At 45.8% G+C, this 16,347-nt stretch overlaps 1 protein-coding gene across 1 annotated transcript in view; it reads left to right on the top strand.

Annotated features, from left to right (window-relative positions):
* Positions 1-5,906: 5,906 nt before the first annotated feature.
* The window catches only part of LOC126416991 (uncharacterized), a 61,488-nt gene continuing 51,047 nt past the window's right edge, over positions 5,907-16,347 (top strand). The window contains exon 1 of the mRNA XM_050084876.1: positions 5,907-6,143. Coding sequence (XP_049940833.1) covers positions 5,907-6,143 — 237 coding nt within the window. The remainder of the gene's footprint in view (positions 6,144-16,347) is intronic.

Genomic DNA, 16,347 nt, shown 5'->3' with positions numbered 1-16,347 from the left:
GATGAAACGTTTCAGTTTGGGGGCAGGCGCGAGTTGCGCCATCACGGCGCACGTACAACAGAAGTCTTCTAAAATGGGATGGTGACCCGCGGTGAGAGGGAAAACGAACGCGCCGGGCGATACACCGAGTGGAGCAGGTAGTGGCGCAGCGCTGCTTGCGACGGAGAAATTTTTTAGAAAACTGTGTTGGGGGATGTCCAGATGGATACAAACATAACTGCGACACAGCTGGTCATGTGAAGTGCCTGTGGTACACTCGTGATATATGTGTGTAACTTGTAGGCGTCAGGAGCCGGCACTAAATATCCTATTGGCTGAAACAAACTTGGAAAGAGTAAAAGGGGGCGATATTTTGATTTAGTTTAAAGGTAGGCCCTTTACGATTGGCAGAGGTAGTCTCCACAAGATGAAAGGAACGCTCCCATTGGTCTGAAAAAGCCGTGACCTGAAGCACGAAAGGACACAGGTGGGGGACAACTATGAAACACAAAAGACCGAATACTTCAGGGACTCTCCTCTGAACCAGCATCAAGTGTAGAACAGGACGCATCACGCTCTGTACGAGGCCAAAAGAGGAATTTTGTGTGAACACTGCGTACACTTTATCTGACGTTCAGCGAGGAATTAGCTGAACAGTCGTTGGGCTCCGATAGTGGAGAAACGAAACAGCCACGTAGTTAATTGTTTTTGCAAGAACTGAGAGGGCATTGAAGTATACATGCTGCTCCATCTATGTACACGTATATCACCATATTTTCCAGACTACAGATGAGTGCATGTTTTCTCGCCTAACGAGAAACATAGGAGTTTCAGCTGATAAAATCAGTAAAGATTTTGATTTGCTTTTTATAGGATTTTCAGAGGGCGAGAGCAGCCATGCAGCTGACAGCACATCACAGCTAAAGGTAAAAGCTGCTGGCAGAGGCGTAAACCTGTTGGTTCACCAGCTTGCATCTAATGTGAACTCGAGCAACCTTGAGTAATCTTTTGCTCATCTTGTCATAAAAACTAACCATCCTCTGTAGACTTGATTGTCATCCTAAACAGTACCGAAATTAGAACTGGAATTGGATGATTTGTCGAAATATTGGCCAACTTCACTGTGTAGATGTAAGAGAAATCTTGTGGAGAACCTTACATTTAAATTTGATATTGTTGTGTTCAGTACTATCTCTGTTAAACAGGACATAATGCTGTATATTCACAACTGTCTTGAAATTGTCATGTAACAATCTATGTAAACTCTTGTGCTTCTTTAACAACAAAATAGAAATAAACCAATTTTACAGCTAAACACCAATGTGCTCTGTCCTAGAATAAGGGTCCACTCCTAACCCCAGTCACTGATTCTGGTGACGCTAACGCACTCACAGGATGTTTTTGCTGATGTCTGCCTAACGTGAAAAGGAGTGGAATGTCAGAGTGTCACCCTCTCCCTTCTCCCATCATCGTACACCATGAACATGAAACCTCACATACCATTACAGTTACTTGCACTCAACAGATACACTTAAGACACAACTGTCACTCTCTGTTTAGGCCGCTGAACCTACCACTCGAGGTCTCCAGCCAATAGTGCAGACGACTCTCTTTTTCTTTATAGATCCAGCTAAAACTAAAGGGGTAAGTCAAACCCAGGGTCTGCGTAAAGCTAATCTTCAGGCTGCTTTGCCGGTCGGAGGGGCCGTGCGGTTCTAGGCGCTACAGTCTGGAACCGCTCGACCGCTACGGTCGCAGGTTCGAATCCTGCTTCGGGCATGGATGTGTGTGACGTCCTTAGGTTAGTTAGGTTTAACTAGTTCTAAGTTCTAAGGGACTTAACTTCTAAGTCCCATAGTGCTCAGAGCCATTTGAACCATTTAACCATTCAAGCTGCTTTACCTTTCTCAAATGGCTTCAAATGGCTCTGAGCACTATGGGACTTAACATCTGTGGTCATCAGTCCCCTGGAACTTGGAACTACTTAAACCTAACTAACCTAAGGACATCACACACATCCATGCCCGAGGCAGGATTCGAACCTGCGACCGTAGCAGTCGCGCGGTTCCGGACTGAGCGCCTAGAACCGCTAGACCTCCGCGGCCAGCTACCTTTCTCACCATTTGCAAGTAATACATGTGACAGTTCTATAGAAAGCTGTGCAATTTATCCATTACATGCATCAAGCTGACACTTCATTTATATTTATTTATTTACTTTGCCTTTTGTTTAAACTGTAAACGGAAATGAGCGTATGGCATCGTTGACCGGGAGGTCCCTATTCGGGGGAGTTCGACCGCCAAGTGCAAGTCTTATTGCGCGCCGGCAATGAGGATGAAATGATGATGAGGACAACACAACACCCAGTCCACGAGCGGAGAAAATCTCCAACCCGGCCGGGAATCGAACCCTGGCGCGCTGGTATGGGAGGCGAGCACGTTACCACGCAGCTAAGCAGGCGGACTTTTTAAACTGTACCTCTAGCTTATTCATATAAGTAATATAAATATTTGATTCTCCCAGTAGATATTATTATTGTTACGTTAAATGGTTCAAATGGCTCTGAGGACTATGGGACTTAACAAATGGCTCTGAGCACTATGGGACTTAACATCTTAGGGCATCAGTCCCCTAGAACTTAGAACTGCTTAAACCTAACTAACCTACGGAAATCACACACATCCATGCCCGAGGCAGGATTCGAACCTGCGACCGTAGCGGTCGCTCCGTTCCAGACTGTAGCACCTAGAACCGCATGGCCGCTCCGGCCGGCTGTTACGTTAAATGTTTACACACTTGGACTACATTGTCTTAGTAATAAGTTTCAAAGTCTGCTGCGACGGTGTATCTGAATAGCGCGTCCTAACTGCTGTGATCTCGTGTTGTTAACAGAGTCGTCACAAGGGTTGGTGATGGAGCTTCAGTAACTGGTGTAAGGAGACAGCCATAACTTAATGTCTCCTAGGCCTGGTATGAAACTTCCTGGCAGATTAGAGCTGTGTGCCGCAATGAGGCTCGAACAGGCGGCCGTTGTGGCCGAGCGGTTCTAGGCGCTTCAGTCCGGAACCGCGTTGCTGCTACGGTCGCAGGTTCGAATCGTGCCTCGGGCATGGATGTGTGTGATGTCCTTAGGTTAGGTAGGTTTAAGTGGTTCTAAGTCTAGGGGACTGATGACCTCAGATGTGAAGTCCCATAGTGTTTAGTGCCATCTGAACCATTTTGAGACTCTAACTCGGAACCTTTGCCTTTCGGGGGCAAGCGCTCTGCCATCTGAGCTACCCAAGCGCGACAGACGATGCCTCCTCACAGCTTCAATTCCGGCAGTACCTCGTCTTTTACCCTCCAGACCTCACAGAAGCTCTCCTGCAGGCTTTGCAGAACTAGCACTACGCCTGAAAAGCTAAGATGGTTTGTGCGTTCTTTTCTTTACGAGACAAATAATTTATGTCCTGCAACTACTGATCTTTTTGAAAACGTCCGTAGCTAATTTCAGAGAAGACTGACACCTAGAGATTGAACAATAAGTAATACAACGGCTACGAGGCCGTTAGAGATGCAGCAAATGTTCAGATTGGCGACAGAAACGGATCGTGTCCTTTGAAAAGGAACCAAACCGAAATTGCCCTACAGGATTTGATGAGACCATGGAAAGTCTTAATTTGTATCGTCGGACAGGGATTTGGACGGACGTTAATTCGAACACGGATCCAACGTCTTACCACTACATCAGTCGCTCGATCCCTTGAGATTGAAAGAGGATGATATTTCGCGGAGGAGCAACTGGGTGCGTTATTTCTCAATTCTTACTTTTGCGTCCTGTCGTCAGTCTTCTACGATGTTTCTAAGAAGAACATTTTTGTAATACATACTAGAGATTTTAGTCCCCTGGCGCAGAAGATTCTTTGGCTAGGTGACCAACAATTTCATTACCATTACCATTACCAAATTTTATTGCTATGTGCACCATAGACATGCATTGCCGAGAATTTTTCACATTCCAATCGCATAAAGATAATAAAGAGTAAGCAAATGTTCCTTAAGTATTTGTTGTACTTCCAGTCAGCCACATATCCTAGGAACGGGCATAGAACGTTAAACAGTCCTCACACGAAATGTGAAAGCTGACATGGGCATGGAGTGGTGATACCACAACGCGGATTTCCATGTTGCGAAGCATTAACGAGCGTGAAAACACTTCAACTCCTACTGAAATTCGAACCCCGAAACAATACGAAGCAAGACAGCTTTGTACATACATGCTGAACAGGTTGGACGACATATTTGAATACAGCTTACAAAACGCGAAAGTGCTGTACTTGACGATCATCTTACGACCTCTTCTCTAAATACTCTATCCATCTCCCCCTCACTTATCTTTCTCCATCTCCTCCTCCTGTATCACGTTGTCCATCTCCTTCTTCCCCTCTGTATGTCCATTTCCTCCCCCCATCCCTGTGCCCATCTCCTATTCCCTCCTCTCCCCGACCTTGAGACTTGTTTATTCTTTTTACAAATGAAATCTTGATTGTAAATTGAAGTTGCTTAAAATGCATCGGCAAATCAGTTGTGATCATTGATATTCAGCGTTCGAGGAAGCAGTGGCAAATACTTTTTGGTGTGTGTGTGTGTGTGTGTGTGTGTGTGTGTGTGTGTGTGTGTGGTGCTTTACACAATATGGTGATGTACAAATTACGTTAAGTGCTGGGTATATCTTGGAATATTTGAAAAATACGATCCTGCAACTTCGCAACAAAATCGAGCGGAATTTTCGATGGCACCAACACACGAAGAATATTTCGCCACAGTGGAAGAATAAAAATCCAAAATTGAAGAGTATGTAAAGCGTATCTTGCAAATCATGTGAACAGCCGTCTGATGATGAACTTGCCAGTTCGAAACCGGTTACGGCGCTATTTATTAAAATAAATAGCAGTATTAATAGTGGCTGGTTGCTGTCTTCTTCTTTGTAAGAATCAACCTACATTAATTGTACACAACCACGATCTCACTATGTCACTTTTAGACAAAATAGCATAACCGTATTGTGCTTCACCCGTCATTTGCAGCCGACTGCACTCACCTTAAGATGCTTACAGAGCCATCTGTTGGTAAAATGTTCGTTAATTTTTTTGTTCCATGACATTCCTCCTGCATCAATAATATGCTGTTCAAATTTGACGTTATTCTGAGCATTGGTTCTTTTTCTACAAAGAACTAGAATTTCAATTACAGCCACCCTGTATATATATCTATTAAAAATGTGCAGCCTACGCCGGTCAGAAAGTTTATTAGAGTATCAAGTAAAAATTTGAAGCAAATCGATCCAGAATTTTCCGTACTATTTGGTACCATCATTAAACAATGACTTGTATTTATACGGCAATATACACTCACGCTCATAAATTAAGAATAATGCTGATACATGGTGAAACAACGTTCTAGTGGGCGGTTTGTGGGCGTAAATCACCTCGAGGTGACCATGTCGTGCATTTGAGCTGCAGTCATCGCACGGTGGCGCTGGCAGCAGTTCACATACGCAGAGGTTGTAACAAGTCTACAGATGCGGTCGTTACAAGAGCTGAGAAACGTCCGCGGTGCCGTCATCGAGTTCTGAAGAAGCACCAAGCCAACGCTGGGATTGTTGACAAATGTCGCTCCCGGAGTTAGAGACGCCGAAAACCTCAAATCGTCGGGAAACCGCAACAAAGGATCACAAATCACAATTCGGGAAACCGAAGCGCTAACTCATGACAGATCTATAACGATCGGCATCAATTGCGAAAGCAAACCTTCGAGTTCCTGGGTGTACTGTAGTGTGGTGTTGAGGACTTAGGAATATCACGGCGGAGGTAGAGGAAACCCAGAAGAAGAAGAGGACCTTCCGGAAATTTACTTTCCGTGGGGTGGATCTATATCAGTTGTTGGACATGACTATGGATCAGCTTATGGAGCTTTTCCATGCTAGAGCTCGGCGTAGGTTTTCAAGAGGTCTGAAGCGCAAACCTTTAGCTCTCGTCAATAAGCTTCGTAAAGCCAAGAAAGAAGCACCACCAAATGAAAAGCCCGAAATTGTCAAGACACATCTTCGTAATATGATAATTGTGCCAGAGATGGTAGGAAGTATTGTTGGAGTTTACAATGGAAAGACCTTCAACCAGTTAGAGGTGAGCCGCCAGCAGTGGTGGATGTGGGGAGAGAGATGGCGGAGTTTTGAAATTTGTCATTAACTGCTATATTTATATATGATGATATCAAGGTAAATACATTGTTTGTTCTCTATTAATATCTTTCATTTGCTAACTATCCCTATCAGTAGTTAGTGCCTTCCATAGTTTGAATCTTTTATTTAGCTGGCAGTAGTGGCGCTCGCTGTATTGCAGTAGCTTGAGCAGCGAAGATTTTTGTGAGGTAAGTGATTTGTGAAAGGTATAGTTTAATGTTAGTCAGGGCCATTCTTTTGTAGGGAATTTTGAAAGTCAGATTGCGTTGCGCTAAAAAAAAATTATTGTGTATCAGTTTAAGGACAGTCGTGTATAATTGTTCAAAGGGGACGTTTCAAGGTGTGTTGGTGCATGTCAGAGTACGCTGCAGCGAGTAAGTGTGCAGACGTTTTCACACGTGCTAATGGTCACTGTGTGTTGAAAATGTCTCAAAGAATACGTACTGGGGCAGAATACTAGGGCGGCTGGAGGCTGGTCAAACACAGCAGGTCGTAGCACGGGCCCTCCGTGTGCCACAAAGTGTGATCTCAAGATTGTAGCAACGATTCCAGCAGGCAAGAAACGTGTCCAGGCGCTACAGCACGGTACGTCCACAGTGTACAACACCACCAGAAGACCGATATCTCACCGTCAGTGCCCGCAGACGGCCACTGTGTACTGCAGGTACCCTTGCTCGGAACCTTACCGCAGCCACTGGAACAGTTGTCTCTAGACAACAGACATGGTTTATTCGCCTGGATAACAGCACGGTGCATTCCACTGACCTCGGGTCACAGTAGAGGCCATAAAGTCTGATGTCAAGAACACAGTTCATGGTCATTGGGACAGTGCTCCCAGGTTATGTTGACGGACGAGTCCAGGTATAGTCTGAAGAGTGATTCTCGCCGGGTTTTCATCTGGTGTGAACCAGGAACCAGATACCAAACCCCTTAATGTCCTAGAAAGGGACCTGTATGGAGGTTGTGATCTGATGGTGTGGGGTGGGATTATGATGGCACACGTACATCCCTGCATGTCTTTGACAGAGGAACTGTGGCAGGTCAGGGGTATCGGGACATCATTTTGCACCAGTATGTCCGCCTTTTCAGGGGTGCAGTGGGTTCCACCTTCCTCCTGATAGATGAGAACGCGCGGCCCCACCGAGCTACCATAGTGGAGGAGTACCTTGAAACAGAAGATATCAGGTGTGGCCTGCCTGTTCTCCAGACCTAAACCCCATCGAGCACGTCTGGGATGTTATCGGTCGACGTATCGCTGCGCGTCTTCAAACCCCGACGACACTTCAGGAGCTCCGACAGGCACTGGTCCAAGAATGGGAGGCTATACCCCAGCAGCTGCTCGACCACCTGATCCAGAGTATGCCAACCAGTTGTGCGGCCTGTGTACGTGTGCATGGTGATCATACTCCATTTTGATGGCGGGGTACATGCGCAGGAAACACTGGCGTAGCACATGTGTTTCGGGACGGTTTTCTCAACTTATCGCCAATACTGTGGACTTACAGATATGTGTGGTGTGTGTTCCCTATGTGCCTATGCTATTAGCGCCAGTTTTGTGTAGTGCCACGTTGTGTGGCACCACATTCTGCAATTATCCTTAATTAAAGAGCATGAATTTTGTCGACGAGGTAATGGAACATTTATAATGTGCTCTTTTTAGTGTGTCATCCCCTTCGAATCCACTGACGCTTTTGGTTCTCCGTAGATTCGCTAATGAAGTTAATGCTACTATTTCAGGCTTATCGATTTTCGGGAGGAAAAACAATGTAGTTGGCGGGAGATGCAGCCGACAACTGACTCTGGAGAATCGTGTAGTAACAAATCGCGATGGCAAGACAGTGCGGAGTGATCTACTCTGAGAGCTCATTAACCAAAAAGAAGTCACGCCTGCGACCGCATTTGGTTTGACGCCCCGTGATACGCCGCCTATTCGTGGAGAGCCTACTGACAGAACAAAGTCGCTGGAACACTGGTCGGAAGAGAGGCGCAGAGGACTAGCTGGCAAGGCGCCACGAGTGCAGAGGAGCCAGAATAGCTGGAGAGGGCCGTCTATCGGACATCAGCCCCGGGGCTGCAGACCACTTGGCGGGCGGACCGTGTCGGCGCGAGGCAGCCGCTGCGCCTCGGTCTCGGTCAGCGGGCAAGGCGACCAACAAGAAGCCGGGCTGCGAGAAAAGCGCCGCCGCTGCCCGTTACACAGGCGGCGGCCGCCCGCTGCTCGGGTCGTGGACCTACACGGCCCACTGTACAGGCGCTCCAGCCTCTCTCTAGGCTTTCTTACCGTCTATCGCGATATAAGCCGCTTTTTTACTATACACCTAGGCGACAAAAGTCAAAGGATACCTCCTAATATCGTGTCGGACTTCTTTTGACGGGGTGGTTCAGGAGTTCGACGTGGCATGGTTCCACAAATCAGTGGAAGTCTCCTGCAAAAATACTGAGCCATACTGCCTTTATAGCCGCCCATAACTGCGGAAGTGTTGCCAGTGTAAGTTTTTGTGCCTCTCGATTATACAGGGTGGTTCATTGATCGTGACCGGGCAAATATCTCACGAAATAAGCATCAAACGAAAAAACTACAAAGAACGAAACTCGTCTAGCTTGAAGGGGGAAGCCAGATGGCGCAATGGTTGGTCCGCTAGATGGCGCTGCCATAGACCAAACAGATATCAACTGCGTTTTTTTTTTAAATAGAAGCCCCCATTTTTTATTACATATTCGTGTAGTACGTAAAGAAATATGAATGTTTTAGTTGGACCACTTTTTTCGCTTTGTGATAGATGGCGATGTAATAGTCACAAACATGTAAGTACGTGGTATCATGTAACATTCCGCCAGTGCGGACGGTATTTGCTTCGTGATACATTACCGGTGTTAAAATGGACCGTTTACCAATTGCAGAAAAGGTCGATATCGTGATGATGTATGGCTATTGTGATTAAAATGCCCAACGGGCGTGTGCTATGTATCTTGGACGACATCATCCAAGTGTCTGGACCGTTCGCCGGAGCCGGCCGCGGTGGCCGAGCGGTCCTAGGCCCTTCAGTCTGGAACTGCGCGACTGCTACGGTCGCAGGTTCGAATCCCGCCTCGGGCATGGATGTGTGTGCTGTCCTTAGGTTAGTTAGGTTTAAGTAGTTCTAAGTTCTAGGGGACTGATGACCTAAGATGTTAAGTCCCATAGTTCTCAGAACCATTTTTTCGTTCGCCGGATAGTTACGTTATTTAAGGAAACAGGAAGCGTTCAGCCACATGTGAAACGTCAAACACGACCTGCAACAAATGATGATGCCCAAGTATGTGTTTTAGCTGCTGTCGTGGCTAATCCATACATCGGTAGCAGACAAATTGCGCGAGAATCGGGAATCTCAAAAACGTCGGTGTTGAGAATGCTACATCAACATCGATTGCACCCGTACCATATTTCTATGCACCAGGAATTGCATGGCGACGACTTTGAACGTCGTTTATAGTTCTGCCGATGGGCACAAGAGAAATTACGGGACGATGACAGATTTTTTGCACGCGTTCTATTTAGCGACGAAGCGTCATTCACCAACAGCGGTAACGTAAAGCGGCATAATATGTACTACTGGGCAACGGAAAATCCACGATGGCTGCGACAAATGGAACATCAGCGACCTTGGCAGGTTAATGTATGGAGCGGTATTATGGGAGGAAGGATAATTGGCCCCTATTTTATCGATGGCAATCTAAATGGTCCAATGTATGCTGATTTCCTACGTAATGTTCTACCGATGTTACTACAAGATGTTTCACTGCATGACAGAATGGCGATGTACTTCCAACATGATGGATGTCCGGCACATGGCTCGCGTGCGGTTGAAGCGGTATTGAATAGCATATTTCATGACAGGTGGATTGGTCGTCGAAGCACCGTACCATGGCCCGCACGTTCACCAGATCTCACATCCCTGGATTTCTTTCTGTGGGGAAAGTTGAAAGATATTTCCTATCGTGATCCACCGACAACGCGTAACAAGATGCGTCACCGCATTGTCAATGCAAGTGCGAACATTACGGAAGACGAACTACTCGCTGTTGAGAGGAATGTCGTTACACGTATTGCCAAATGCAGTGAGGTTCACGGACATCATTTTGAGCATTTATTGCATTAATGTGGTATTTACAGGTAACCACGCTGTAGCAGCATGCGTTATCAGAAATGATAAGTTCACAAAGGTACATGTATCACATTGGAACAAACGAAATAAAATGTGCAAACGTACCTACGTTCTGTATTTTAATTTAAAAAACCTACCTGTTACCAACTGTTCGTCTAAAATTGTGAGCCATATGTTTGTGACTATTACAGCGCCATCTATCACAAAGCGAAAAAAGTTGTCCAACGAAAACATTCATATCTCTTTACGTACTACACGAATATGTAATAAAAAATGGGGGTTCATTTTTGAAAAAGCGCAGTTGATATCCGTTTGACCTATAGCAGCGCCATCTATCGGGCCAACCATAGCGCCATCTGGTTTCCTCCTTCAAGCTAGACAAATTTCGTTCTTTGTAGTTTTTTCGTTTGACGCTTATTTCGTGAGATATTTGGCCCGGTCACGATCAATGGACCACCCTGTATACCTTAAATGTTCGAGGGGATTCATATCGGGTGATCTGGGTGTCCAAATCAATCTCTCGAAATATCATAACCTTTCTTCAAACCAATAGCGAACAACTGTGGCCTGGTGACATGGGAAACTGTAATACATAAACATTCAGTCGTTGGGAACATGACGTTCATGAATGGCTGTGAATGTTCTCCAAGTAGCCGAACATAACCGTTTACATTCAAGACAGTTCACGTGGACTAGAGAACGCAGTCGATTTCATACAAACACAGTCAACAGTCCACACCATTATGGGATCACCACCAGCTTCCACAGTGCTTTGTTTACAACTTGTATCCATGGCTTCGTGGGGTCTGCGTTACACTTGAATTCTACCATCAGGACTACCAACTGAAATCGGGACTCATATGACCAGGCCACGGTTCACCAAACGTCCAGGGTCCGATATGGTCACAAGCTGCGGAGAGGCGCTGCACGTCATGTTAGCAAAGGCACCAGCGTCAGTCGCATGCTGCCATAGCCCATTAACACCAAATTTCGCCGCACTGAACTAAGAGATACGTTCGTCGTACGTCCCACATTGATTTCTGCTGTTATTTCACACAGTGTTGCTTGTCTTTTAGCACTGCCAACTCTAGGTTAAGTGAAGGCTGTCGACCACTGCGTGGTCCGTAGTGTGCGATAATGCTGAAATGTGGTATTTTCGGCACTTCTTGACACTGTGGATCTCGGAATAGTGAATTCCCTAACGATTTCCGAAACGGAATGTCCCATACATGTTGCTCCAACTATCATCCGCTTTCAAAGTCTTCTAATACCCGTCGTGTGGCCGTAATCACGTCACACACTTTTCCACGTGAATCACCTGAGTACAAATGACAGCTGCGTCAATGCACTCACTGCCTTTATACCTCGTGTACGTGACACTACTTCCATCTATATTTGTCCCTACCGCTATCTCACGACATTTTGTCACCTCTGTGTAAGGGCTGACCAAAAAGTTCCCTTTTCAGGGCGTTGCTGCAGCATGTATACAGAGTAACGCGACTCCGGAGCCGGTATATAAGCACGGACATCTAAGCAAGGGATTGGTGTGGCGTTTGAGACTTTCTCACGCGCGTGTAAATGCGGAAACGTGAAATACGAGGTGCGACAATAAAGTAATGAGACTGATTTTCTTTGTAAGATGTGGCAACCCTGCAGACTTGCGTAGGCACAATATCTTTGACCTTGGTCTATAATCTGCTTCTAGACCAAGTGGCACATCGATGCAACTGCTCAGTCGTGAGTTGTGCTGTAATAAGTTAACATGTGATTGTGTCTCTCGTCACGGAAATGGAACCGCATAATATTGCGCAACAGTATGCCATTTCTTTTTGGGTTAAATTGACTGAAAACGCGACAACAACTTACGGTAAGCTTCAGAAGGCTTTTGGAGAGGAGGTTATGTCAAGAGCTCAAGTTTTTCGTTGGCATAAAATCTTTAGTGAAGGCAGAACGAGTGTTGAAGATGAAGACTGCAGTACACGACCATCAACCTCACCGACAGATGTCAACTTCGCCGGGGTGCGTGAACTCGTACGATCTGATCGAAGATTACCCCTGAAAATGATTGCAGAAGAACTGAACATCAATCGAGAAACGGTTTGTCTAATAATAACTGAAGATCTTGGTATGAGAAAGATTTGTGCAAAAATGGTCCCCAAAAATCTCACATCAAATGTGGCAGCCGATCTGTTATAGCAAACGGAAATCAATCCAGAATTGTTGAGCCGTGTTATCACTGGTGATGAAAGTTGGTTTTTTTAGTTAGATCCAGAGACAAAACTCCAGAGTTCGCAATGGTGCTCAAAGGGATCGCCCAGACCAAAAAAAAAGGTCGCATGTCAAAGTCAAAAGTGAAATGCATGCTTGTGTGCTTCTCTGATTCCAGGGGAATTGTACATAAAGAGTGGATGCCTCCTGGACAAACAGTTAACCAATATTGCTACAAAAAAATTGTAGAAAGACTTTGTAAAAGAGTTCTTCATGTCCGTGCCAACATTGCTGATAATTGGATTCTGCATCACGATAATGCGCCGTCCCATACTGATCTGTTAGTACAGCAATTTTTAACCTCAAAACAAATTTCAGTACTACCACAGCCGCCTTATTCATCGCTCGGTGGACTTTTTTCTATTTCCAAGATTCAAAACAGCGGTCAAGGAACACCATTTTGAAACAACACAAGAGGCCCAAAAACCTGTGACGATGGTCTTGGAGGACATCACAGAAGATGAGTTCCTGAAATGTTACCGTCAATGACAGAAGCGCTGGAAAAAGTGTTTGCAATCAGAAGGGAACTACTTTGAAGGGGACAACACTATAGTTGACTAAAACGATAAACAACATTTTTTCACAACAGTCTCATTACTTTATTGTCGCACCTCGTATAGCGGCGTTATTACCAAAGGCGTCCAAATGGGACCAACGTGCTGATGCTCTTTTCTTGGCTGCCGAAAACAAACACTGGTAGGCATCCATCGGTGAACGATGAGTGTATATGAAGCATCATGCCTGTCGGAAACCACTGTTGGGAGACGATTCGACAACGGGAGCTGCTGCTTCACGACAACACACGTCCCAACATCACAAACGTCGTAACGCAGAAGTTACGCCGACTCAAGAGGGAGACACTCGAGCTCCTGCCCTATAGTCCTGATCTCTTCCCGTGCAAGTATCACGCCTTCAGTGCCTTAAAAAAAACTTTGAACAGTCGACGATTCCGCTCGGACGAGTATGTGCAGCAGGATATTGTGTTTTACCACCTGGTGTGGCAGTGAGATTATTGCCTCAATGCTCACAACGATTTCGCCTGACTGGCGTACCGATTCTGGACTGTATGACCTTCTAAACGTATGGTCGCCCATTATACAGGGTGCTCATAAACAGTCTGAGAAGCTTGAAAGGGTGTTGTAGTGTAGATTGTAATTGTTGAGAAAAAATTCGATACTTTGCGCCGTTTCTGAATTAATTAGGGCTTTGAGTTAGCCAATCAGACCGTTGCGCACGCAAATTCAAGCAGCCCACCAGATACAATTAATGTCAGTTGTTCTCATGGCGTAGATGATAGCGCACGAAACTTCTCAGCTTTTGGTTCGGGTTCGACCTCTATTACCGTCCCATATCCAGTTTTTGTATCGATCACTTGTTCGGTGTTAGGGAACCAAACGAAGGACAGGTTTGGCGACACCGTCTCTGGGGGACCTGATTGACTAACTTCAACGCTAATTAACTCGGAAACGGTGAAACACACAGATTTTTTTCTTAACATTTATTATTAAACACAACCTACAACCTCCGTAGAAGCTTTACGGGCTATTTCTAAGCATCTCCACGGTTTCGCTACAAGCTTTTCAGACATTTCGCTCGATTACTGACATCTTCCGGTTCAAACCAACATCGTGATGTTGTCGGATTATCCGTTTGTGGATCTCCCAAGTGGCCGTGTGTCACCTGAGTTAAATTCGAGAGCTGTTTTACTACAGATTTGTCCTGTCTACACATTAAATTACCATATCGTAGGAGTCGAGTTTTTCTCTCAATTCAAGAGACGCCAAATCTTTGACGAAAATTTTATTTCTCACTTAGTCATCTGCGCATCTTTCTCTTCATTGTATCAAGAGTCTACTTACCCTTTTCCGTCATTCCACGGCGTTCTGCACAATAAACAGCGGCTCTCTACTGTCGCTAAATTTACGTGTGTACGAACCGGCACATGCGAACGGTGAGATAGGAAAGCTATCGAGTCTTCCGAAGCGCTGTGTTAGGCCCTTTGCTACTCTTGATATTGTTTTGTTTATGTATTATGTGGCGATTAGGGGACGAAGGATCCAAAAATATAGATTACCACAGGTAAACAAGACATTCCTGGTCAAAAGAAGTCTACAAATATCTAACGTCAACGTTAATTTGAGGCAGAAATATCTTGAGAATGTAAGTTTGAAGCATAGCATTGCGTGAAAGTAAATCACTGACTGTGGGAAAAAATGGTTCAAAGGGCTCTGAGCACTATGGGACTTAGCTGCTGAGGTCATCAGTCCCCTAGAACTTAGAACTACTTAAACCTAACTAACCTAAGGACATCATACACATCCACGCCCGAGGCAGGATTCAAACCTGCGACCGTAGCAGTCGCGCGGTTCCAGACTGTAGCGCCTACAACCGCTCGGCCATAACGGCCGGCACTGTGGGAAAACCGGAAGCGAAAAGTATAGAAGCATTTGAGTCGTGTGGTTTCAGAAGGATGCTGAAAATTGGATAGACTGATGAGAGCCGGCCACTGTGGCCGAGCGGTTCTAGGCGCTACAGTCTGGAACCGAGCGACCGCTACGGTCGCAGGTTCGAATCCTGCCTCGGGCATGGATGTGTGTGATGTCCTTAGGTTAGTTCGGTTTAATTAGTTCTAAGTTCTAGGCGACTGATGACCTCAGAAGTTAAGTCGCATAGTGCTCAGAGCCATTTGAACCATTTGACTGATGAGATAAGAAACGAAGTTGTTCTACACAGAATCGGCGAGGAGAGGAGCATGTGGGAATCAATGAAAAGAAGCAAGTACAGTATGACAGAACACGTGATGCATGGCATTCGAGGCCGCTTTAGGTGGTAAAAACTGTAGGGGAAGACAGAGAGTGAAATATATCGAACAAATAGTTGAGGACGTTGCAAGTGCTATTTTGAGATGAAGAAGTCTCCACAGGAGACGAATTCGTGGCGGACCACATCAAACCTGTCAGAAGTCTGATGAATTCAAATTTACTTGACTCGTCACGTAAGAACCACCATATTGTGACAGCAGCTCTCATTTATTATTGTGTCGCTTAAAACCAGATGCTCGTCATCAGTTTACTGTATAGAGCGAGGTGAGGAAAGTCATGGGATACTTCCCAATGCATTGTCGGACCTCCTTTTGCCCAGCATATTGCAGCAGCTCGACGTGGCATGGACTCAACAAGTCGTTGAAACTTCCCTGCAAATGGCCGTCCATAACAAATGGTTCAAATGGCTCTAAGCACTATGGGACTTAACATCTGAGATCATCAGTCCCCTATAACTTAGAACTACTTAAACCTAACTAACCTAAGGACATCACACACATCCATGCCCGATGCAGGATTCGAACTTGCGAATGTAGCGGTCGCGCGGTTCCAGACTGAAGCGCCTAGAACCGCTCGGCCACACCGGCCGGCGCCGTCCATAACAGCGAAAGTGTTGAAACTTCCTGGCAGATTAAAACTGTTCGAGTCTCGGTCGGGCACACAGTTTTAATCTGCCAGGAAGTTTCATATCAGCGCACACTCCGCTGCAGAGTGAAAATCTCATTCAGGAAACATCCCCCAGGCTGTGGCTAAGCCATGTCTCCGCAATATCCTTTCTTTCAGGAGTGCTAGTTCTGCAAGGTTCGCAGGAGAGCTTCTGTAAAGTTTGGAAGGTAGGAGACGAGGTACTGGCAGAAGTAAAGCTGGGAGTACCGGGCGTGAGTCGTGCTTCGGTAGCTCAGATGGTAGAGCA

This window comes from Schistocerca serialis, chromosome 8, assembly GCF_023864345.2.
Source record: "Schistocerca serialis cubense isolate TAMUIC-IGC-003099 chromosome 8, iqSchSeri2.2, whole genome shotgun sequence".
Lineage (NCBI taxonomy): Eukaryota > Metazoa > Arthropoda > Insecta > Orthoptera > Acrididae > Schistocerca > Schistocerca serialis.
This window is presented reverse-complemented; position numbering and strand designations above follow the sequence as displayed.